We start from the raw sequence: 24,263 nt of genomic DNA, 5'->3' as shown, positions 1-24,263 counted from the left end.
TTGCCAACGCCATCTACACGAGTATAGGCCAAAGGCATGGCGCCATCTATTAGAGCATATATTTTCTTAATTTTCCGAGGCACGTTTTTTACTTAGACTACTTATCTTATGGGCATTTTTTTCTGTAGTGATGCACTGAACTTTTTTTTCCAAAATAGGTAAATTTAATGTTTTTCCTACTCAGAATCACGAGCTCCTTCATTCCTACTAGGAGGAAAAAAGCGTCCCAATTTTTATTATTCCATTCCGTTACCATTTTTCAAACACTGCACGGCCGAGTACGGCGGCAACGAAATGGAAAGTACGTAAAATGTATGAAAATTTTGGGACATTGTTTCTTTCCTAGGAGCATGGAATCAGATCATGATTCTGGGCACAATAACATTAAATTTACATATCCTAAAAAAAGTCCAGTGCATCACTACAGAAAAAAATGCCCTTAATACGGAGTTATACATATAACTTTGGTAAGAGTAGCCATGTAAGAAGTGAATCTGTAAGCTTCATATTTTTTTCTAAGTACCTACCTATAATATGCATTGACTTACTTATACCGTATAGGTGAAGTATCAGACATAGTATTTCGAACATACTCTCTTGAATGTAATCCTGAAAAAAAAAAAAACATTTACAATTTATATAAAACTAATTTTTTCATAATTATATTCGACGTTACATATTTTTACACTATTTTATGCATTGTTTTTAGGGTTCCGTACCCAAAGGGTAAAAACGGGACCCTATTACTAAGACTCCGCTGTCCGTCTGTTCGTCTGTCCGTCTGTCTGTCACCAGGCTGTATCTCACGAACCGTGATAGCTAGACAGTTGAAATTTTCACATGATGTATTTCTGTTGCCGCTATAATAATACAGGGCAGCTTGTGGCGAGCTGTTGGGGAGTAACGACCCCACGGACCCGAGTGCTCCCGAGAGTCGGTCAGGGTCTCCGTCTCCGGCGTGTCTTTGTCGATCGGAGTGGACCCTAAGGGGACCCGCAGGACTCTCAGCTCTGGCTTGCCTTCATTGGCTGTCCAGAGAGGAGTCGCTAGAGCTATATGCTCCAGGGGTGGAAGTGAAAGATGCATAAGACGCGAGTTGGCACAGTGGCTGCTAACAGCCTCTGGGTAGAAAGCGGCGAACACCTCTCGACACCCCTGAGCCGCTCACACCGGTGTTGCTCCTGGTCGTCATCACGACAGCAGTTTCAGGGGCCCATCTAGTCAGCGGCGAGTCACCGCCTGCCTCGATAACGTGTACAGACATTGTTATGGCAGGTGTCCGGACCTCTCAGCAATAGCCCAATCTTTTGACCAGCCAAACTTCAACACCATAACCGGCACTCTTTTCCACTGTGTTTATAATAGCCCCTACGCCTGTTGGAACCGATTTACGGGTATCTATTTGTACCCGTGAATGGGTTCTAGCAGGTGTATTACATAACAGCAAACTTCTCCAAAGGGCCTCTACGTGTTGGATCTGTATCCCCACACACGCCTATCAAATGACCGGGATGTATATACCCGTGTTTATATGAGATACAAATAATAATAATAATAACCCCCCCGGTGGGACCACCTTGTCGTGGTAGGGGGGCTTACGGGTAGAAGAGCTATAATTGGTCTACAACACCTTGACCACACCCGTTCTTACGGCTGAACTAATAAAAGTTAGCAAACATCCTGCTATATCACTTCCCAAACTAACGGTCCCAACCTTCGATTCATCATGGAGCCAGGTAAGAAATGTAGGTATAATTTACGGTCGCTGCCCGGGGGTCGCCGGGGCGCATCTGGAGCCGGTACTGGATGCCACAGTAATGCAAACTACCGGTGGCGCGGAGTTGAGCAGGCGGGCCCGCGTCGATCAAGATACTACAGCCGGTCATCGGGAGCTGAGCAGGCGGGCCTCCGATGTTGATGCTACAGCCGAGTCGGGCGAGGATACGGAGTCACTATTTTCGTCTATCCCATCAACTCGCCCTTCATATATGACTAGATCCAAATCCACCATATCTAGCATTAACGCTGAGGATGTTGTGCAGGATGCCCTCTTAAACGAGGATATTGATACTGCACCCACCGAAGGTGAATCTTCTAAGCGTAACAGATGGACATCCGAAATGAACGAGTTCATACTACGCACCTACCTCTACCTTACAGCATTAGACACAGACAGGAGAAACTACTTAGAAGCACTTCATTTAAAATTTATAGACAAATTTCTCCAAATGAAAGTCAGCCGACAAAGAGTCGGGGACCAGAGACGAGCTGTAGAACGGCTTAAAATGCTGCCTCAAACAACAATAGACAGAATTTATGCAGAAGTTAGAGAAAAGTTACAAGTACTACAAACAAATATACAAATACACACCGAAACGTCATCATCACAATCAGATACGCAACAGACACAATTACCCCTCAACACACAAACACGAAAGAGATGTTCGAATGAGCAAAACGAGGCCATAATCCGAATTTACCTACATATAACCAACTTAGAAACGAACAGGACAGCATACCGAAAACCATTACATGAACAGTTTATTGCCAAATTTCCTTCCCTCGCTCATGTAAGCGAACAAAGAGTAGCTGATCAGAGGAGAACAATTATTCATAACAAATATATTACTGACCAGAGACTGAAAGAAATCAGACAAGAAGTAGAAAAAGAGCTTACAGACACCCACCTGACAGATATAGTTAGAGATTTCAATATCATGCCAGACAGCCATTTACAGACAGCAGTGAAATGTTTAAGAAAATTCAACCCCTAGCCGACAGTCCCCAAACAAATACAAACACACATACATCACAATACCAACCTGACTTAGATAACCCTGAGTTTAATGAAATATTTTCAGAAGTGCTTGAACATTTCATCATCATCATGTCGGCATGGTGAAAATGAAGAGCACGGCCCGCAGCTACGTGTGGTGGCCCGGCATCGACGCGGACGTGGAGCGCGTGTGCCGCGAGTGCGCTGCGTGCGTGGCCGAGAGCAGCGCGCCGCCGCGGGCGCCGCCCAAGCCGTGGCCGTATGTTACAGAACCATGGACGCGCCTACATGTTGATTTTTTAGGCCCTATTGAAAACGAATCTTTTTTTGTTATTGTAGACTCGACGACTAAATGGATCGAAATTTTTCGAATCTCAAAAACGACTGCCTCAGCGGTAATTAAAGTTTTGTGTGAAACTTTTTCTCGACTTGGTTTGCCTAGGTCGATTGTTTCGGATAATGGCCCTCAATTTTGTAGCGCACAATATGATCAATTCTTGCAATCAAACGGCATTGAAAAAATACTGACACCGACTTACCATCCCGCGTCGAATGGCGCTGCCGAAAACGCCGTAAAGCTCTGTAAGAAAGCAATCAAGAAAGCAAAGCGAGAAGGGGTGGATATCGACTTAGTATTGCAAGCATATTTGATGGCGTACAGAAACGCAATTCACGGCACTACGGGCGATTCTCTTGCACTGTTGCTTCAGAAACGTAGGCTGCGCTGCCGATTAGATTTACGTCCATGGGCCAGCTAGCCAAATTTTGGAAAATAGTATAATTTGAGGGTACCAAATTTCCTTTTCACAGCAGTTAGATAGGCTTATTATGATGTTAAAAAACCATGATTGCCATCTCAAAATGGTAGCTAACCAAAATGGCCGCCAATCCAAGATGGCGGATATTGAGTTTTAAAAAATCAACCATAACTGAAGAAATATTTGTCCGAATTCATTACTATTTTTTTAAACAAAAGCTCCATATGTGTGCTTGAAATTTTGTTCACATATTTGATCGATAAAGTCAACCGTAAATAAGTAATTAAAGAAATAATGTTTTTTTATTTTTATTTTTTGTGATACTTTTTTTTTTAATCTGGTTTTTACAAAATATCTTGAACATTACAAAACAGTTTTAAATGAGACAAAATAGTGTATTAAATTATCTTTAATTTGACGTATAGTTTGTATGGGTCTGATCACTGAAAACACATGGAAATATGAATTTATTTTACTTCCGTTGAAATTCACCGTTGACTAAATAACTTCGTACAGAAGAAAAAGCTTCAAATAGAAGATGTATAGTACAAAAATTATGCTTTTAGTATATTTTAATAATTTTAGCAATGATTTAGAATAATTGTAGTATAATAGTAATATTAATGTTGATATGTTACAGGTAAAAACTAGTATTCGGTTTAAATAGTAATTTCTTTAGTGAAAATGTGTTCGGCTACAAATCAAGATGATGCAAATATACAATGTAAACTAGATATGTGTATAATATGTTGCGAGATAGGACCATTAAGTAAAGTACACCCCCCCAAACGATGGACAATCATGAGCAGTATTATTTAATTTTAATGCTGCATTAATAAGGAATTTTGAGCCTATTATTCATTATTAAACAACGTGATATACCGGATGAAAACTCTTTACTTAAGTTATATTGAATTTTGTTCTTTGTAGAATCTGTTAGTTACGCTGACGACATCTAATAAGTAAGAAATAAGTTTCGCAAGTAAATAGAGAACTTTGAGGTTTTATTCTTGGGTTTATTTATGAATGCATCTTCTTGTAAAGTCGTAAAGCTTGTTAAATGACAACTTCTCTGCTGTACTATACTCGTCAATTTTTATTTTATTTTATTTGGTCATTGCCTGATAGTTGTGGTGTATGCGAGTTAACAAGTTTTATGATAAATTGCTTCTGAAGCTACATAATCTTTAGACGTTACTGCATTTTTTTATCTCCTCTTTCAATAGCAATTTCACGCAGTTTCTTGTGTGCTTCAGTGCTAAGCTCAACAACTAGAAATAATGGTTCCCTAGATCGGCTTATTTCACAGTATCAGTTCAGCCGGTAGGTATATCACGTCGTTTAGTAATAGGCTCAAAATTCCTTATTAATGCTGCGTTAAATAACACTGCCCAAGATTGTCCGTCTTTTGGGGGGTTCACTTCACTTAATGGTCCTATCTCGGCACATATTATTGATATTCACACATCTAGTTCACTTTATTTGTAGCCGAACACATTTTCACTGACGAAATTTATATTTACACCGAATAGGTACCAGTTTTTACCTGTATCAAATCAAAACCTTTGCTATCATACTACTATTCAGGGCTCGGAACCGGTATTGAAATACCTGTTAACGTCGTTCCAAAACCGTTATATTAATTCGTTTATTAGAAACCGGTTAATTGATGGAACGCGAACTAAAACTCTGACTCACTTCTGAGCCAGGTCTATAAGCTGTTTTCAAGAGTCATTACAAACCGTCTCGCACGCAGGCTAGATGATTCCCAGCCTCCTGAACAAGCCGGCTTCCGAAGAGGCTTTAGTACCGTAGACCACATCCATACGCTCCGGCAGGTAATACAGAAGACTGAGGAGTATAACCTGCCTCTCTGCTTAGCGTTTGTGGACTACGAGAAAGCCTTCGATTCGATCGAAACCTGGGCTGTACTACAATCTCTCCAGAGGTGCTAAGTGGATTACCGCTATATCGAAGTGCTGAAGTGTTTGTACGAGAACGCCACTATGTCAGTCCGACTCCAGGACCGGAACTCGAAGCCTATTCCGTTGCAGCGGGGAGTCAGGCAAGGGGATGGTATTTCTCCTAAACTGTTTACCGCTGCATTAGAGGAAGTTTTCAAGACTTTGGACTGGGGAATGCTTGGCATCAACATAAACGGCGAGTACATCACTCACCTTCGGTTTGCGGACGATATAGTAGTCTTGGCTGACACCATGGAGGATTTGAGTACGATGCTCGATGACCTCAGTATAGCTTCCGAGCGAGTTGGTCTGAGGATGAACATGGACAAGACGAAGATCATGTCAAATGCGTTTAAACTTGAAGATGTAGACGATTATACATACCTAGGACAGACTGTCCAGTTAGGTAGGTCCAACTTGGAGAAAGAGGTTAATCAACGAATCCGACTCGGATGGGCAGCGTTTGGGAAGCTATGGCGAATCTATTTGTCCAATATTCCGCAGTGTCTCAAAACGAAAGTCTTCGACCAGTGTGTGTTGCCAGTGATGCCATGTGGAACTGAAACGTTTCCGCTTAAGTCACCCAAAAGGCAATGGAGAGGGCTATGCAGGGAGTTTCTCTGCGTGATCGCATCAAAAATGAGGCCATCCGCAGCATAACCAAAGTAACCGATGTAGCCCTCCAAATCGCTAAACTTAAGTGGCAGTGGGCGGGGCACATTGCACGTAGAACCGATAGCCATTGGGGCGGAAAGGTTCTCGAGTGGCGACCGGAAGGCGCAGCGTGGGTAGGCCCCCCACAAGGTGGACTGATGACCTGGTAAAGGCCGCGGGAGTCCGCTGGATGCGGGTGGCGCAAGACCGGTCATTGTGGCACTCTTGGGGGAGGCCTATGTCCAACAGTGGACATCCTCTGGCTGATATGATGGTGATGATGAACTAAAAAATTACGTTTTCTCTTCTAACCGGTAAGAAGAGGGAACGGAATTTTACGGTTCGCGGGGAACGATACACTACCGATTACGGCAGCCTTTCGGAGACTCTCGGTTAAACTCGTTGTCATACGTGAAAGAGATAGCAATAACTTACTCGTTCAATCTTACTTTGATATTTTCAATTTACTTAACCGGTTAATTTCGTTCCACAAAAACGAAAGGCGAACGCATCAACATTATCTAAATAGAACAGTTCTTTAACCGGTAACCATAAACGGAGCCGAAATCCTTTTCGTTCCCGAGTTTATGAACGAAAAGAAACGATGCCCTGCTACTATTCTTGTAAATTATTAAAATATTATTTGTATATTGTATTTTATTTGTAGCCGAGCACATTTTCACTGAAGAAATTACCTACTATTTAAACCGAATACTAGTTTTTACCTGTAACATCAAAATTAATATTACTGTCATACTACAATTACTCTAAATTATTGCTAAAGGGGCCCACTAACTATCAGTCCGCCGGACGATATCGGCCTGTCAGTTAGAACAAAACAGTTCCGAACAACTGACAGGCCGATATCGTCCGGCGGGCTGATAGTCAGTGGGCCCCTTTAAATTATTAAAATGTACTAAAAACCTAATTTTTGTACTCTACTACTTCTATTTGAAGCTGTACGCAGTTATTTAGTCAACGGTGAATTTCAACGGAAGTAAAATCAAATTCATGTTTCCATGTGTTCTCAGTAATCACTGACCCATACAAGTTATACGTCAAATTAAAGGTAATTTAATACAATATTTTACCTCATTTAAAACTTTTTTTGTATTGTAGAAGATATTTTGTAAAAACCTGATTAAAAAAAAAAAGTATCAAACAATTTGAAAAATTTAAATATTTCTTTAATTACTAATTAACGGTTGACTTTATCGATACAATATATAGAACAACATTTCAAGCCCACATATAGAGGTATGATTTAAAAAAAGAAATAATGAAATCGGATAAATATTTCTTGTTATGGTTGATTTTTTAAAACTCAATATCCGCCATCTTGGATTGGCGGCCATTTGGTTTAGCTACCATTTTGAGATGGCAATCATGGTTTTTTAACATCATAATAAACCTATCTAACTGCTGTGAAAAAGAAATTTGTTACCCCCAAATTATACCGATATCTTGGCTGGCCCATGGACTAGGAGGGGAGGAACGTGAGCGTACCGTACAACGCGCTCAGGAGCGGCAAGTTAGAGCAGCTGGGGGTCGTGAACGTCAATTTCAAGTCGGGGACCTGGTGCACATGCGTGAGCAGGCAAATCCGGATAGGTGGGTAAAGGGTACAATTAAAGAAGTAGTAGGCTCTAGGAATTACATGGTGGAAAGGGCGGATGGTACGCTAGTTAAAAAACATGTTGATCAAATTAAGGACAGTTTGCACAATGGTACTGGTACTCAGTTTGTGTGGCCTAGTTGGGATACGTGTCTGGTCCAGCCGACACTGCAGTGGCGTGTCGCGGCCGCGCATGAGCACGGGCCCGCGCCGGCCGCTGCTGAACAAGCGGTATTACCGTTGCCGAGAGCCCAGGCGGCTACTAGTAGTTATGGTCGGCCCTTAAAACCCGTTAGATACTTCCCTATGCCGGAAATTGATTAAAACTGTTTTGTTATTTTTATATGAAGATTATAAGGTTTTGCTTATTAAGTAAATAGTTATAATTCTCTAATGCAGTATAGTTATCTTAAAATAAGTGTGAGGGTGTGATGTATGCATACTGCATGTAGGATGATTATGTCTTCTGTTGACATGTGTCTATATTTCCGATGTTCATTCCTTAAATACATATAGTTTTGTTAGCACGTATTTTCAATGTTATCCCGTGATTCCCGTAAGTAGTCCCATACTTCCCTCCTCCAGCCACTGCCTACTACAAGTACACACCTGTCAATGTCCTGGAAAATAATACCCATAGAATGTACTTCGATAGAGCCATATTAACAGACCGAACCACACATTATAATAGACCAGATATAACTGTGGTAGACAAAACAAATAAAACAGCCCTTTTGATAGACATAGCCATCCCAAACACCCATAACATGCAAAGCACAATAGCTGAAAAATTATCCAAATACACCGACTTAAAGGAAGAAATAGCCCGGATATGGAAGCTAAACAACGTTACCATAGTACCTATTGTTTTGTCTACCACGGGTGTCATCCCGCAACAATTACACACTTCCTTAAAATCCCTGTCATTACCCCCCATCATCTTACATTGTTATGCAGCAAGCTGCAATTCTAAATACTTGCCGAATCACCCGAATTTTTTTACAGAATGACAGCCACACAGACCTAGACTAGAAAGTAGAAACTACATTGTAAAATTTTAATATGAAATGCACTTGGCTTCGGCCCGTGTACTCCATTACGCCAGTACTTTGTGTAGGTACTGAGATATTTCAAGAACCCACATAAATAATAATAATAATAATAATAATAAATCCGTTTATTAAAAGACAACATAGGTTCACACATTACAATGTAACAAAGCATAATTACAATTAAATAAATTAAATTAAATTAAAAACAGAACGGAAATCAGTAATAAAATCTAGAATACAAATATACATAACAACAAATACTAAAAAGTACGGAACCCTCGATGGGCGAATCAGACTCGCACTTGGCCGGTTTTTTATTTTAAACAAATTTATAGTTTTCAGATTTTCCCCTGTATAGTGTAAGACGATATTACGTGTCCAATTTCATAATTCTAGGTCAACGGAAAGTACCCTATAAATTTTGATTCCCTTTAGTGTCGAAATTTATGTTTTTTGCTGCATAAACAGCCGTATCATTTTTTTAAGTTAGCTTAGAAGTTTGATTTTTCCACAGCTCTGGAAGCTGTGAAAAAATCAGGACTGGACTTGCGTATAAGGTTTTAATTTCAAGTCGATACCTCCACGCGTTCTCGAGATAAAGGGTCTTGACAGACAGACGGACGGACGGACAACAAAGTGATCCTATAAGGGTTCTGTTTTTTCCTTTTGGGCTACGCAACCTTAAGAAATAAAAAATAAATAATTTAAATTTGTACGGAACCCTCGGTGTACGAGTCCGACTCGCACTTGTTCGGTTTTTTTGGACATCGCGCGACACGTGTCGCCACTGTGTGTCATAAGGCGCGCGATGTCGCCAGACATGTTGAGCGAAGTCCGGAAACGTCACAGCACTTCACCCGACGTCGCTGGCGACACGTGTCGTGGGACATTTGTCCCCTAATGTATCCCTGGCTTTAGTATATTATACTGGTACTTGTACTTGATATGTGACACCACTGTGCCGCCGACTCTTTAGCGGCAATGCTTGTTTCGCTGAATTGGGACCTGTAATTTAAATCATATTATGACAATATTATTTAAGTTTCGTTATTGTATTAAATGCATTTTTCAGGTTATCCAGATAGGTATTGATAACGAATATTATGATACAAGCATTAAGCAAGTTAGTGTAAGCCGTTCGCATAAAAAAACCGCAAATCGATGTACAGGTTAGCCGTTTGGCACACGCATACTAGAGGTAAAAACAAAGTTTTTGACCTTTTGTATGAAAAAAAATATTTTTTTTTTTCCAAAACCTATTGTGTGTGGTATCATACGTAAGGGCTTTTTGAGGCGATTCTAAAAATATATCACATATCGTAGCTGGAGGATACAACCTTGATATTTTGTGTCAATAACTAAACCAACTATACCAACTGATGAAAAGGCGCAGTTAAAGGGTTAAAGAGGTATTTCCCGTTGGATATATGGATATTACGTATCATTTTATGATTAATATGTACCGTATCTGCAGTACAGTTCCATAAGTCTCGTAGAATAGGTATTGAAATAGAACAGTGTTACTTTGTAATATTGTCCCCACGGGGATTTTTTTTAGGAACTGCGGGTCAAAAAATTTTTTTACATCACCTATTCGAAAAGGGAACTTTTCTTCCCTGCTAGAAGGGATCAAAGTGGCACTTTTCTGTTCAAGGACATTTTGTTGCCAGTATGAAATATTGACACAAAGACTTATGAAATTAGTATGCATATAATCGATTACAATTTCTTTATAATCGATTACGTGCATACAATTTTTTCTAACTTAAATAATATTATGTTGTAATTGTAAACATGCATGCATGCATTGGAAGCATGTTGCTGATTTGTATTTGTGGCCACCTGACGAAGCCTGCGTTGCGGATTTTTTACATGTAACTATATTATTTTTTAAGATTTTCTCAAATTCTGTATTTTATTTTTAATGTAGTGTGCAAATTAAATAAATTGACTTACAAATAAAAAAAAATGTAAACAATAAATGTAATTAACGTATTTTAAATTGATTAATATCATATTTAAATTAAGTAAATTAATGAATTAGCGTAATATTTAAAAGAAACGTAAAAAAAACTTTAGTTTAATAATTTAATAATAATAATAATAATAATAAAAAAAACATCCGCTGACACTGACAGACGTCCTTTTACATTTCTTTTGATAAAATATATTTTAAATGTGGTTTTTGCCCTAAAATAGTGATAAATACTCATGTGTGAACCGAGTTATTACTACACCATGCGGACAATTGATATTTTTCATTGTAGACACCGCGACCATGGGTCGCAGTCGCATTACAACTGTGTTGACATTTGTCATACTTCACCGGCAAAACTACAAAATTATTAGAAATGATAACAAGGAGTCGAACTAAAGCGGTAACATCAAGCGCACGACCACCACCCCCGCCCGCCTCGTCCAGTTCCTCGTCCACATCGTTGTCAGGCGACGAGTTTGCAACGGCACCTGACACAGACGGGTCCAGTGACGAGAGCGGGCCGCCGCCGCCGCCGCCGCCACGACCACATGCGCGACGAGGGCGGCCACCGCTGCCGGCACGCTTGGGGCCTGCGGGACATCCTGCCCCGCCCACGGCTCCCGCTGCCGGTGGTATAGTGCGTCGCATGAGATGGTCTCAATCCATTAATGAGAATGTCATGCGCGCCTATTATGGGGCTACAGAGGGGGGAACACAGCTATCCGCGTATCGTTCAAGAATACTGCCACTGTTTCAGGTTCTTGAACCCACCATCACCGTGTCGGAGCAACGATTATCGGATCAGGTGCGCGTCATTCAGCGGCTAAAGCGTTTGGATGATGCGACACTTGATCGGCTTCGCCTGGAGGCTCTCTCTGCTCGCGCAGCCTCCGCCTCGGTGCGAGATCTGCCCGCCACGTCGCCGGATCCGGTGCCCGCACCCGACCTGGCACCGGGGGCGCCGCGGGTTGATTTTAGTACCGACGAGGGGGATTTTGCGAGTCAGAGCGTGAGTACATCTGCCAATGAGCAACTGAGGAGGACTTTGGAAGAGGCGATTACGCAGTATCGCGCCACAACCAACTCTAGGCCACGATTACCACGTCTGCCTATAAATAGACGCAATCTAACGCTAGTGGGAGCCCTAAACGCTTTACTAGAGCCACATTTACGGACTAGTAAAGATTTAGATGATACGCACTCGATCATGTACTGCGGAGCCATCGCGGCGTGCCGTGTTGCTCGAGTCAAGTTTCCGGACGCTGAACGTGCACCTAGGACCGCCGGAGGTGTCCCTGCATGGCAAGCGCGGATCGAGCGACGTATCAGCTCGTTTAGGACTCTCATTGCAAAGCTGATCTGCTTTAGGGGGGGCAACAACCGCCCCCGAGTAATGCGCTTTGTGAACCAGGCGTTCGCGGGGACGGATGTCAGGCCCCGCGACTACATGGCCAATGTCACAGAGCGCATCGACTTTCTAAAGCAGAAAGTCTATGCATGGGCAAACCGTATTCGCCGCTACAGAAAGCGTGTGGATCGATTTCAGCAGAATCGTCTTTTTCAAAGTGACCAAAGGAAGGTGTACCGAAGGTGGGAGGAAGCCGACTCTCGTGTGTCCGACGTGCGGCTACCGGATGCTACTGCCATGACTGATTTCTGGCGTAGCATCTGGTCAGTGCCTGTGGAACACACGGAGGGCGGTTGGATAGACGTTGTCGAACGTGAGTGCGAGAACATCGAACCTATGGGGGCTATCACCATCAGCCCCGATGACGTAAGTTGTGCCATCCGTACGACCCAGAACTGGAAAAGTCCTGGACCGGACGGATTGCACAATTTCTGGCTAAAATGGTTTCGATGCTCGCACGCACGGTTGGCAACGCAGTTCCAACAAGCCCTAGAGCTCGGTTCCCTCCCACCTTCCCTAACAACTGGTGTAACCTTCCTGCTCCACAAGTCCGGTAGTACCACGGAAGCAAAGAACTACAGACCCATCACGTGCTTGCCTACACTTTACAAGCTCCTTACATCCATTTTGAGAGCAAAAATTAACGCGCACATTGTCGCTAACAATATTTTGGCCTCCGCTCAAAATGGATGTAGGGTTGGGTCCCGTGGTACTAAAGAGCTCCTCCTCATAGACATGACCATATGCCAGCAAGTTCGACGGAACAAGGGGGCCCTCTCGGCCGCCTGGATTGACTATAAGAAGGCCTATGATTCGGTGCCTCACTCATGGCTGAGAAGGGTATTGGAGCTGTATAAACTTGATGCAGCTTTAATATCCTTCCTAAGTGCGTGTATGAGGCAGTGGATCACAGTCCTTCGTCAACCAGGAGGTGGAGATGACCGCCCTGGCCCGCAGGACTTTATAAGGATCGAGCGAGGAATATTTCAGGGTGACAGTCTGAGTCCCCTGTGGTTCTGCCTAGCTCTGAATCCCCTCAGCACCCTGCTGAAGGATTCAGGGTTAGGTTGCCAGCTTCGGAGAGAGGGTGAAGTCATTTCTCACCTTCTGTACATGTATGACCTCAAGCTATTTGCGCCAAATAACCAAGACTTGATGGTGCTATTGAAAACCACAGAAGTTTTCAGTACCGCCATCAGAATGGAGTTTGGTGTCGATAAGTGTGCGGTTATGCATGTACAGCTGGGGGAGGTTGTAAATTCAACAAATTTACAACTTTCTGAGACAATGTCTTTCAGATCTATCTCTGAATCAGAAACCTATAAATACCTTGGTATGTCACAGTCGTTGGGTATTGAGGGCGAGGGTATTAGACGGTCGGTGAAGGAGCGCTTTTTCAGTCGGCTCACAAAAGTCCTTAACAGTCTTTTGTCAGGAGGCAATAAAGTGCGCGCCTTCAACGCCTGGGTAATGCCCATACTCATATACTCCTTTGGCATACTAAGGTGGACTCAGACCGAGCTGGACGCCCTGGATCGGAGGGTCCGTCTACTACTCACCACACACCGTATGCTACACCCACGCTCGTCAGTTATGAGATTGTACATCTCACGGAAGTGTGGAGGTCGAGGCTTCCTTAACGCCAAAGATCTCCACAACCGCGAGGTGTGCAATCTCAGGAATTATTTCCTTAACAACGAGTGTGGGATGCATCGTGATGTGGTGGCAGTGGACGGGCACTTCACGCCGCTCTCCTTGGCAAACGAGAACTGGCACAAACCTGTGGTACAAAGTGCTGCGGGCCGCAAGGCGGTATGGGAGAGTAAGGTGCTACACGGGCGGTTCTACAAGGCCCTCACGGGACCCGATGTAGACCTGCTCGCGTCGGTGAACTGGTTACTACGATTCGGGGACCTCTTCGGAGAAACTGAGGGTTTTACCTGTGCAATTGCGGACGAAGTTATGATGACGAACAACTATCGGAAATATATCCTGAAGGACGGTACGGTCGACATTTGTCGGGCATGCCGCCGTCCCGGAGAGTCACTCAGGCATATCATTTCCGGTTGTTCTCATCTTGCTAACGGCGAGTACTTGCACAGACATAATCTCGTAGCCAGGATTATTCACCAGCAGCTTGCTCTTCTATACGGCCTTGTGGACTGCGAAGTACCGTACTACAAGTATTTACCTGTGCCAGTTCTCGAGAATGGTCGTGCCACGCTCTATTGGGATCGATCTATCATCACTGACAGGACTATTGTAGCCAATAAGCCTGACATTGTGATAATAGATCGATCGCAGCGCCGGGCCGTGCTCGTCGACATCACCATCCCCCATGATGAGAATCTCGTGAAAGCCGAGAAGGACAAGTCCAGTAAGTACCTAGACTTGGCTCACGAGATAACCGCCATGTGGGATGTTGATTCGACGATCATTGTCCCGATAGTCGTTTCAGCGAACGGTCTCATAGCGAAGAGTCTCGACCAACACCTTGAGAGACTCTCGCTAGGTGGTTGGATCAAGGGTCAGATGCAGAAGGCGGTGATCTTGGACACGGCGCGGATAGTCCGCCGGTTCCTCTCTCTGCGGCCCTGACCACCGGCAGCTTGGGCCCTGCCCCGCTGCTGGCGGCACCCTAGGTTAGGTTTTTTATAATTTGTTTATATGTATTTTGTATTGTTTTGTAAGTGTTTTTATATTTTACTTTTATATGCATATTATAAAAAACCTAACATAAGAAAAATAATAAATAAAGAGAAAATAATAATAATATATTCTTTATTGTGCATAGTTAAAACAAATTTAGATACATTATAATTAACATAGCGAACTAAGCAACAACAGGCGGTCTTATCGCTAAAAAGCGATCTCTTACAGACAACCTTCAGGTAGTAGAATTTACCGTATGGAAGAAATAAATGGGTAGAAAAATAAACGGATAACAAGAGTAGGAGAATTTTTTAAATGAAATCAGCACAGATAAATATATAACAATATACATACATAAATAGTTAGGTACATACATATTAAAGATCATACTAATAAATATTAAAAATAAATACATATATAAATATCTATACATATACATACATATATAATATAGCAGAGATAGTAATCGAATGGTTAACAAGCTTAAGGAAGTGACAGATAGTGCATTTTAAGTTGAGCCTTAAAAATAGGAAGCGATTTAGCATGTCTTAGATCAGACGGCAGAGCATTCCACAACCGAATCGCTTGGAAGGTGAAAGAATCCTTATAGAATTTAGAAGAAGTAGTAATTTGGGCAAGCAGATAATTCTTGGAGCATCTTAAAGAAGAAAGGTATTTGAAGTGCTCTTTTAGGTACAGGGGGGTAGTGGGGTTGAAGAGTATACCATACAGGAGGGCTAGAATGTGAGAATTGCGTCGCAAACGTATGGGAAGCCACTTGAGCTGCGAACGGTAATAGGAAACATGATCATATTTTCGCAGGCCATAAATGAAACGGATGCATAAATTTTGAAGACGTTCAAGTTTATTAAGTTGTTCTTCACAAAGATCGAGATAGCTGATGTCCGCATAATCTAAAATGGGAAGGAGCAAAGCTTGAGCTAGCGCAATTTTGGTTGAGAGTGGTAAAAAGTTACGAAGCCGCCGTAGAGATCCTACAGCAGCAAACATTTTCCTACTAACCTCATTGATCTGAGGGATCCAAGACAGAGTACGGTCCATAATTATGCCTAAATTTTTGACTTGACTTGAATAGGGAATCTCTATGCCGTTAAAAAATATTTTAGGTATGTTGGAAAAATCTATTCGGGAAATTAATTTAGAACTACCTGTAATGATAGCCTGCGTTTTAGATGGATTAACGTTAAGTCCATAACGATGACTCCAATCTAAGATCGATTCTAAATCATTATTCGTAGTATTAATAACTTGTGGCAAATCGTCAAGCACACCCTGCGAATAAATTTGTAGATCGTCAGCATACAAATGGTAAGAAGAGACAATATTCCTAGTAATAGAATTAATAAACACTGAAAAGAGAAGTGAGGATAGGACGCCACCCTGCGGAACGCCGGCAAGAGTGCTACACCATGAGGAATGAGAACCTTCTTGGAGCGGCCTTGGCCTGGGTCAGGTGGAGAGTAGGAGTAGACTGTATATATTTAAATGATAAAAATGATGGAAAAATAGAGATTTATTCTAAGAAGCACGTTACATGTTGAAGGCTAGAATTGAAGAGGTCGCTATAGTAACGAAAATCACTGTTGTCACATATTTTAAATAAAGAACATAAGTTTATTTTTAATGTTGCTAACATTATTGCGCCTCGAGAATGAAATTTAATTAAATTAATTTAAAAGCGCATTAACATGAACAACATTTAACATGAGTCACATTAATGTATGCTTAGTAGACTTAAACATATTATAAAATTAAGGTTACATTTTATGCTACGTACACGTACTTATAGCATAAATAACATAACATCATTATGTAATATTACATGTCAATCATATCTTATTTGCTTTTAAAAGGCATGTTGAAGTATAACAGTGATGCAATGATTATGTTTTAATCATTAACATTCAACGAAATTAAATTAATAGCACTTAGACCGAGCGCATATAAATCCAACAAAAATCTTAGCAGATGTAAACAAAAGCTCTTTGTTTACACTAAAATGCATACATATGTATACCTTTATAATAGGCAATTAAGACACTTATAAAACTATAAATAAGGCCGTTATATATCGTTATATATCTATAGGCAGTACACATATTTTTGTAATAGACCTATTGTGCGTATGACCGTTTGGCAAGCGTACCTCAACTGCGCGTACTATACCGTCCTTCCCCGGAAACAAGTTAGTTACCTTCGCCATAGGCCACTCGAGAGGAGGTGAATTGTCACTACGCAGTATGACTAAACTGTCAATAGCTACAAGTGTACCGTGGTTGTAAGGCACAGAGCACTAGTATGATCAGGTTTCAGTTCAGGTAATTCAATAGGCATAGGTGATTCTTCTGAAAATATAAAATTTTTATTATGCAGGAATGACGGGCCATGCCACCATAAGGCGTGGCCTGCGATATCTTGAGGCAAGAGACCTTTGCTGAGGCAATCTGCCGCATTGTCGTTAGTATTCACATAATGCCAATGATAGCCATCTGTCAACTCTTTGATGGTTCGGACCCTATTTGCGACGTATGTCAACAATTTTGCAACGTCTGTCTTTAGCCATGCTAGTACTATTTGACTGTCGGAGAAGAGATGGATTGCATGAATGTCTAATTTTATTGTGAGAGTGTCATAAACTCGTTTGACCAGACCAGATAAGAGCAAGGTAGCATTCAATTCAAGTCTTGGAGTGCTCAGTAATTTGTTACAGGGATTAATTCGTGACTTTGAACACAACAGCTCAGTGCGTACATTATCATGCTCATCTATCGTGCGCAAATACAGACAGCAGCCATAGGCCACTGACGAGGCATCAGCGAATCCGATCAGCTGATTGACCACTGTTTGCTGCGATTTGACACAACGTGGTACGACTACTGGGTCCATCAGAGAGAGATCATCAATAAAGTCAGTCCATACTTTACGAATGTTATCTGGAGGAGTAGAATCCCAATTCAGATCATGAGCTGCCCATAGCATCTGCATAATAACCTTTGCGCGAACGAAAACTGGACCCATTAGACCTAATGGATCGTAAAATTTGCTTATATAGCTTAAAATGTCGCGTTTACAATCATTTGAACTATTGTATGGCTCAGGGCATGTGCTTTTGAAGACATCACACTTGACATCTAGGCGAATACCTAGTGTCTTCACAAACGCATGATCTTTTTGGAGGTCTACTTCTCCTAAGTAGTGACTTTCTTTGGGTACACTCTCTAAGACTGGCATGCAATTTGAGGCCCATTTGTGTAAGTGAAAACTTCCCAGATTGAGCATTTTGACTAACTGTGATTGCGTTTGTACTAGTTCTTCTTCAGAGCTGCAAGATACTAGAATATCATCAACATATGTGTTGTTTCTTATAGCTGACGCTGCCAACGGCATAAAATGTTCGTTTCTTTCTGCAAGATCACTGAGACATTTTGTGGCTAACCAGGAACTTGGTTTCATACCGTAAGTTACTGTGTTAAGCTGAATGCACTTTATGTCTTCATTTTTGGACTCTCGCCAAAGAATGTTTTGCAGTGATCGTTGAGCTGGATTCAAACTAACACAGCGGAACATTGATTTTATGTCACAAATAAAAAAGAGTTTGTCAGTTCTGAACAATATGAGGATGTCAAACAGATCTCTCTGCACCACAGGGCCATTCAGAAGCATATCATTTAAAGAAATCTTCTTATTTGTGCGCATTGAAGCGTCGAAAACACATCGAAGTTTTGTAGTCCGTGCTTCTAAGCGAATCACGGGGTGGTGAGGGACAAAGTTCACAGGATCTTTAGTCAAATCATATTTATTTATGTCAATGTACTCTCCATGCTTTAAATCAACATATTGGTTAATAAATTTTTTGTATTCAGTGAAAAGAGCTTGATTTTTTGGCATATGCAACCTCTTTTCTAGATTAAGAAACCTATTGAGTGCTAAGTGAAAAGATTCCCCTAACTCAGAGTTAATTTGCTCTAAAGGGACCTTGGTGGGCAGTGAGACCTCATATTTATTATCCACAAGCTTTGTGGTTTCCCTAAAAAGCTTTTCACAGTAATCTTGCTCTGGTAATTTTTCTGGGAAAATTTCAGGTACTTTTTCAGTTTCCCAAAATGCACTTAACTGTTCGCTTAAATTGTCATCGCATTCACTACAAAACAAAGATACCTGATTAGAATTTCTTGCAGGTAGCTGCGTGCGGCCAGCGATAATTACGCCAAATGGTGTCTGCACTAGCGTAGGTCCTTGTGACGTAGCGGCGCATGCTACTGAATTACTCGAAGCTGCAGCGCTCGAGGTTGTAAAGCTCGGTGCCGGAGTACTTGCAGTGCCCGCAGTCACGATAGGCTGTTTAGTTGCTTGCTCTCCATTATTGAGCTTCATTTGCGGCAGGAGAATCTGAAAGAAAATGCCAGCATCTAGCAACAAATCCACATCACCAGGCTTATTAAAGTCTTCATCGGCCAATTTAAAATTAGTAGGCAATGCGATGTGCGAGATGTCAATAGGAATTTGTGGCAATCTTGCTGTTATTTTATCAACAATATGGCAAGTGACATTTACTTTGAATGGATAAACAGCAGAATGCACGTCAAGGTTTATGCATTTATCCATCGCATGCTTAGCATTCTTGATGCCAGTAATTTCAGACCTAGCATTTTGCATTGGCAATTTCAATAAGTCTGCAATCTTTTGTGTTATAAAGGATGCTTGTGAACAACCATCTAATAAAGCCTTGCAATATATAACTAACCCTGACTTTGTGATTAGTTTGACACGAGCTGAAGGCAAGAGTATATGGGTTAGATTCGATGTTGCAGACAAAGCTACAGGAGTAGGAGATTCGTCTTGATGCAACAAACTGTTAGCTTGCACACCTCACACCGAAAATGAAATTTACATTTGCGCTTGTGTTGCAACAAACAAATTTTACACAAGTTGTTAGTTGAAGCGAACTCTATACGTTTTTGAGGAGAAGCTAATTTAAAACTCGGGCAATTATATATTCTGTGTGCAGACTTACAGTATGAACATTGCAGCTGAGGCTGATGCGCTGGCGGCTTTGCTTGTGCAGCTACAGGATGGCTGACAAAGCTCTGCGAAGGCCCCTTCTGCACGTCAGTGTTTTCAAATGCTAGGGCACGTTTTTCCACGTAACCTAGGAATTCCTTTACCGTGGGAGACACATTATTGTTACGTTCCAGTTGGAATGCCCTGTACGTAGGGAGGTCGATTTTCTTCGAGAGGATGCAGATGATTATAGCATCCCACTTGTCCACAGGCTCCCCCAGGTTTTTTAGAGTAGCAAGATGCTGTTTTACAACTGAAAGAAAACTTCGCAAATTAGTGACGTTTGATCGTGTTATTGAAGGCATATCTAGTAGTGAACTTATGTGTTCATGCGTAATTCTGACTGTATTGTCGTATCTTTCTTTTAGCAAGCACAATGCTTCTGGGTAGCTATTGTTTTCTAATGGTAGATTTTTTATCAAATCGAGCGGTTCATCACTTAAAAAACCTTTAAGATAATATAGCTTTTGCACTGCTGAAAAAGAAGTACACTTATCAATCATGGCTGTGAACATGTTTATAAATTCGTAATATTCTGTGTATTTACCTGTGAATGTTTTTATCACGACCCGAGGCAGTTTGAGGTTCTCCGACTTGACACTTACTCCTGCGCTGCTGTTGGTAGCGTTCACTTGAGGAGGATCATCCCTTAGGCGGATAACATTTATGATGCTATCTAACTGCGCTACTAAAGAAATGTAGTTCTCTTCAACCTCCTCATCATCGGTGGCGAGAGTAGCTGGCGGGGAGGAAAAAAGCGAGACAACCTTGCTAGTAAGACGCTCATATTCACAAAAGGCCTCTAGAAGTCTAGTTTTTTTTGCTAACGCTAACTCTATCGGCGAATTTAAGAGCGCTTCTCGGTCCAAGTTGTTTTTTAAACGTGTAATTGAGCCTTTAGCGCGTCCTCGCGCTGCTATAACCTCTCTCTGTTCGGTCTCTGTCATTTTTGCAATTACAATTTTGCTATAAAATGCTTTAAACAATCACTACACTTAAATATTACACTACTATAATATACCAATACACGAATTCACGAGTAAAGAAATTAAATAGTTCATTCAAACACAAAACGGATAATATTGGCGTCGTCACGTCAGTCGCTGTGTTGAAACGCAATGTTGCTGTACTTGCTGTTGCGTTCCGGCGTTCAGGTACGGCGCTGCGATTGGTCGAGGAACTCGAAGATTGCGCAAGGCTGCCGCCCGCACGAGCACGAATGGATGCGTTCAAGTATTGCACGTTGACCACGATGTACGATGTATTTTGGTTGCACGCGCTTTTATGATAGCGTTAATTGGTGCATCATAGCATTTCATATGAAATATGAATCTTGCTTTGCGTTATTCTTCGTATTGCGCCGCTCGGCTTTACAAGACGGCGAAAGAAAAACGATAATTATTGCATTTTTTCTTCTTTGATCGCGCCGTTGGCGAGAAAAAATGTAATATAATGCGTTCTTTATCTTTTATACTGCGCCGCTCAGCTCTTCAATAAGTCGGCGAGATAAAGAATGATTTCTGACCTTCAAATTTCAATGTAATTTATTGCGTGATTCCATCTTCGGCGCTGAATTTTTCCATCGAAGGACCATATGGATTTAAATGATAAAAATGATGGAAAAATAGAGATTTATTCTAAGAAGCACGTTACATGTTGAAGGCTAGAATTGAAGAGGTTGCTATAGTAACGAAAATCACTGTTGTCACATATTTTAAATAAAGAACATAAGTTTATTTTTAATGTTGCTAACACTTCTACCTTAATTCTTTGCCGACGGCCAACAAGGTAGCTTCTAAACCAATTGAGAACCGGAGGAGATATATTAAGTAAACACAATATTGCAACTAAAATGTCAAAATCGACGGTATTAAAGGCGTTACTGAAATCTAACAATGTTAACACTGTCACCATCCTTTTGTCCATCCCCGCTCGGATGTCATCAGTAATTTTAATAAGTGATGTGGTCGTACTATGACCGGAGCGGAAACCAGATTGGAAAGGGTTCATGAGATTATTTCTATTTAAATTTAATTTTTATTTTGACCTTTTAGGTCTCCTTAAATGCAGCCATACTTGTCTATGCAACTTAAAAAGTTTATATTTAAAAAGTTTTGTACAAATATTTCACAAAGCATTATGCGGTTCTGTATTCTGTATAAATTTGTAAATACTTAGTTTAAATCAATAATAATAGGCCTTTTCATCTGTGTCAGATGTTTTAAGCAGCATCCCGGTAACGACACTAATAATAATAAATATAAGTGATATCAGTCTTTATAGTGTTCTTCCGAAGATTTGGTTCAAAGGGGTAAGAGCTAATTTGTTATCAGAAAAATCTACAAAAATAATGTACTTGATTTTCATTGTATCATTTTAGTTGTTTGCTGCTGTTTTTGAAAAGATATTAGGTACATATTACATAATTATGAGCTGTAGGTACTTTTAATTTGTCAGTACAGTCACGTCTGAAAATATCGATACGGACAAAGTGCCAGAAGTACCTATATGTACCTATATTAAGGCCGTGTATACATATTTTATATCTTTGCTTAAAATAATAATGTTTTGAAACCTAATATACGTATGTAATTTCCTCATAGGTGATGTGAAAAGCAGTATGTGTCACATGGTAGCAAAATTTTTTTCACCTTGGGCGTTAACACTTGAATCCCCCACTACGCTCAGGATTCTATGTTAGAATCCCTCGCTACGCTCAGGATTCTATTATAGAATCCTTCGCTTCGTTTAGGATTCAATTGTACGCCCTCGCCGTAAATATGTCATTTTGCTCCCTTGTGACACAATCTACTATTTTTTGACCAAACAAACGGCTAACCTGTACATCGATTTGCGGTTTTTCTTTGTAATTGGGGTCGAGCGGCTTCCACTATGTCTAATATTATTAAGTTACACCTAGCAACTACTATGTTGCACCTCATCACGTATTTGACGCCGTGTTGCCGTGTTGCCGTGGTTCGCCGTGTTTCGTGTATTGTGTTGTGTGTGTTTGTTTGTGTTTCGTTCTTAACCCCTTTACAAAAAGAAACGACTGTCTTGGCCTTGAAGGTTATATCCTAGAAAAGGGTAAACAATCTTGACTTGTCTATTTATTGAAAAACGCTTTTTAAAAATATGAATTATTATTATTATTCACAAAACAATTTAAATGACCATATAATATACTCGTACCTATGCTAAATATATAATTGTTACATATTTTCCGTGACTTATTTTTCAAGTGTTTTTCAATAAAACGACACGTCAAGTTTGTTTACCTTTTTTCTACTCGCAATGCTATATAATAAAACGTGCTATAGATAGAATACAAATAATTTGTATCATAAGGCCAAAAAGATTACTACTAGTATTCGGTACTTATTGCACTTATAACAAATATTAGTAATAAAGATTATGAATTTATGATCTTTAGAAACAATTTTACTAAATAATAAACTACTTTATAAAATTATTAAGCATTAAGTATAATAGTTTTATCTTACAGTGCATCCAACTCCACAGCTAGCATCTTGAATTAGTAGAGCTGATAAATTTAACTGATGGTACCTAATTGAGCGCTACAATTTAACGAAATTTCGGGCAACGTTTGAATATAAATGCCAAATAAGATACAATTGTTTGTGACTTTGATTATGTCAATTGACGTTTAAGACCATAGACAGAAAAAGGTTCATCAGGCCTGTATCAAACCTACGTGTGCATGTGCATGAAGTGGCATGGCAATATTGTCTGGCTGGCAACGCTGATCAAATCTAAGGCCTCATACGCACGAGCGCTTTTACAACGCGCGTTTAAATGCGCCAGAATCCGTCCGTACGCTAAATTCGATTTAAAGGCCAACGCTTAAAATCAAAAATCCAACAACGCTTGCTAAACAAGCGACACAGCCATCGTGTGAATAAATACACATGTATCCATTTGTGCCATTCAAACGGTTTTTAACGCGCATTGTAAAAACGCTCGTGCGTATGAGGCGTTAGGGACCCAGCTATGGAGGGTAGAGGGTACCTGGAATCGCAATAAAGCTTGTTCCCACTAACGCAATGAGGCGTTAGGGACCCAGCTATGGAGGGTAGAGGGTACCTGGAATCGCAATAAAGCTTGTTCCCACTAAAGCAGAAAACTGAGTCCCGATAGACTCGTACAGCGGGCTCTACTTTCCTCTGGTTCATCTCTTTGAATTCATCATCAGAACCTAAGGGTAGTTACATGGAGACTATATAAGGTATTTAGTATAGAAGAATGACAACCTCCATACAACGCCCCACGAAGGACCATGGAGACTATATAAAGGAGCCAAATC

General features: G+C 41.0%; 1 protein-coding gene and 1 long non-coding RNA gene across 2 annotated transcripts; both read right to left on the bottom strand.

Moving 5' to 3' along the window:
- Positions 1-547: 547 nt before the first annotated feature.
- LOC134754510 (uncharacterized) lies at positions 548-23,557 on the bottom strand. The gene is made up of 3 exons (XR_010128915.1): positions 23,443-23,557; positions 9,760-9,824; positions 548-609 (listed from the first exon to the last, which is right to left on the bottom strand). It is a non-coding gene; the product is annotated as an uncharacterized LOC134754510 (long non-coding RNA).
- On the bottom strand, positions 18,650-20,886 carry LOC134754751 (uncharacterized). The gene is made up of 2 exons (XM_063691092.1): positions 20,487-20,886; positions 18,650-20,192 (listed from the first exon to the last, which is right to left on the bottom strand). The coding sequence occupies exons 1-2, from the start codon at positions 20,884-20,886 to the stop codon at positions 19,696-19,698; spliced, it is 897 nt and encodes a 298-aa protein (XP_063547162.1). The 3' UTR covers positions 18,650-19,695.
- Positions 23,558-24,263: the final 706 nt, after the last annotated feature.

The sequence above is a fragment of the Cydia strobilella genome, chromosome Z (assembly GCF_947568885.1).
Source record: "Cydia strobilella chromosome Z, ilCydStro3.1, whole genome shotgun sequence".
NCBI classification, from domain to species: Eukaryota; Metazoa; Arthropoda; class Insecta; order Lepidoptera; family Tortricidae; genus Cydia; species Cydia strobilella.
The sequence above is the reverse complement of the archived record's forward strand: the minus strand, read 5'-3'. Positions and strand labels throughout refer to the sequence as shown.

Coding starts and splice junctions, on each gene's coding strand:
- LOC134754751 (XM_063691092.1), bottom strand. CDS start 20,886: ATGACAGAGACCGAACAGAGAGAGGTTATAGCAGCGCGAGGACGCGCT. Junction 20,193..20,486: donor CGTGATAAAAACATTCACAG/GTAAATACACAG, acceptor GTTTTCTTTCAG/TTGTAAAACAGCATCTTGCT.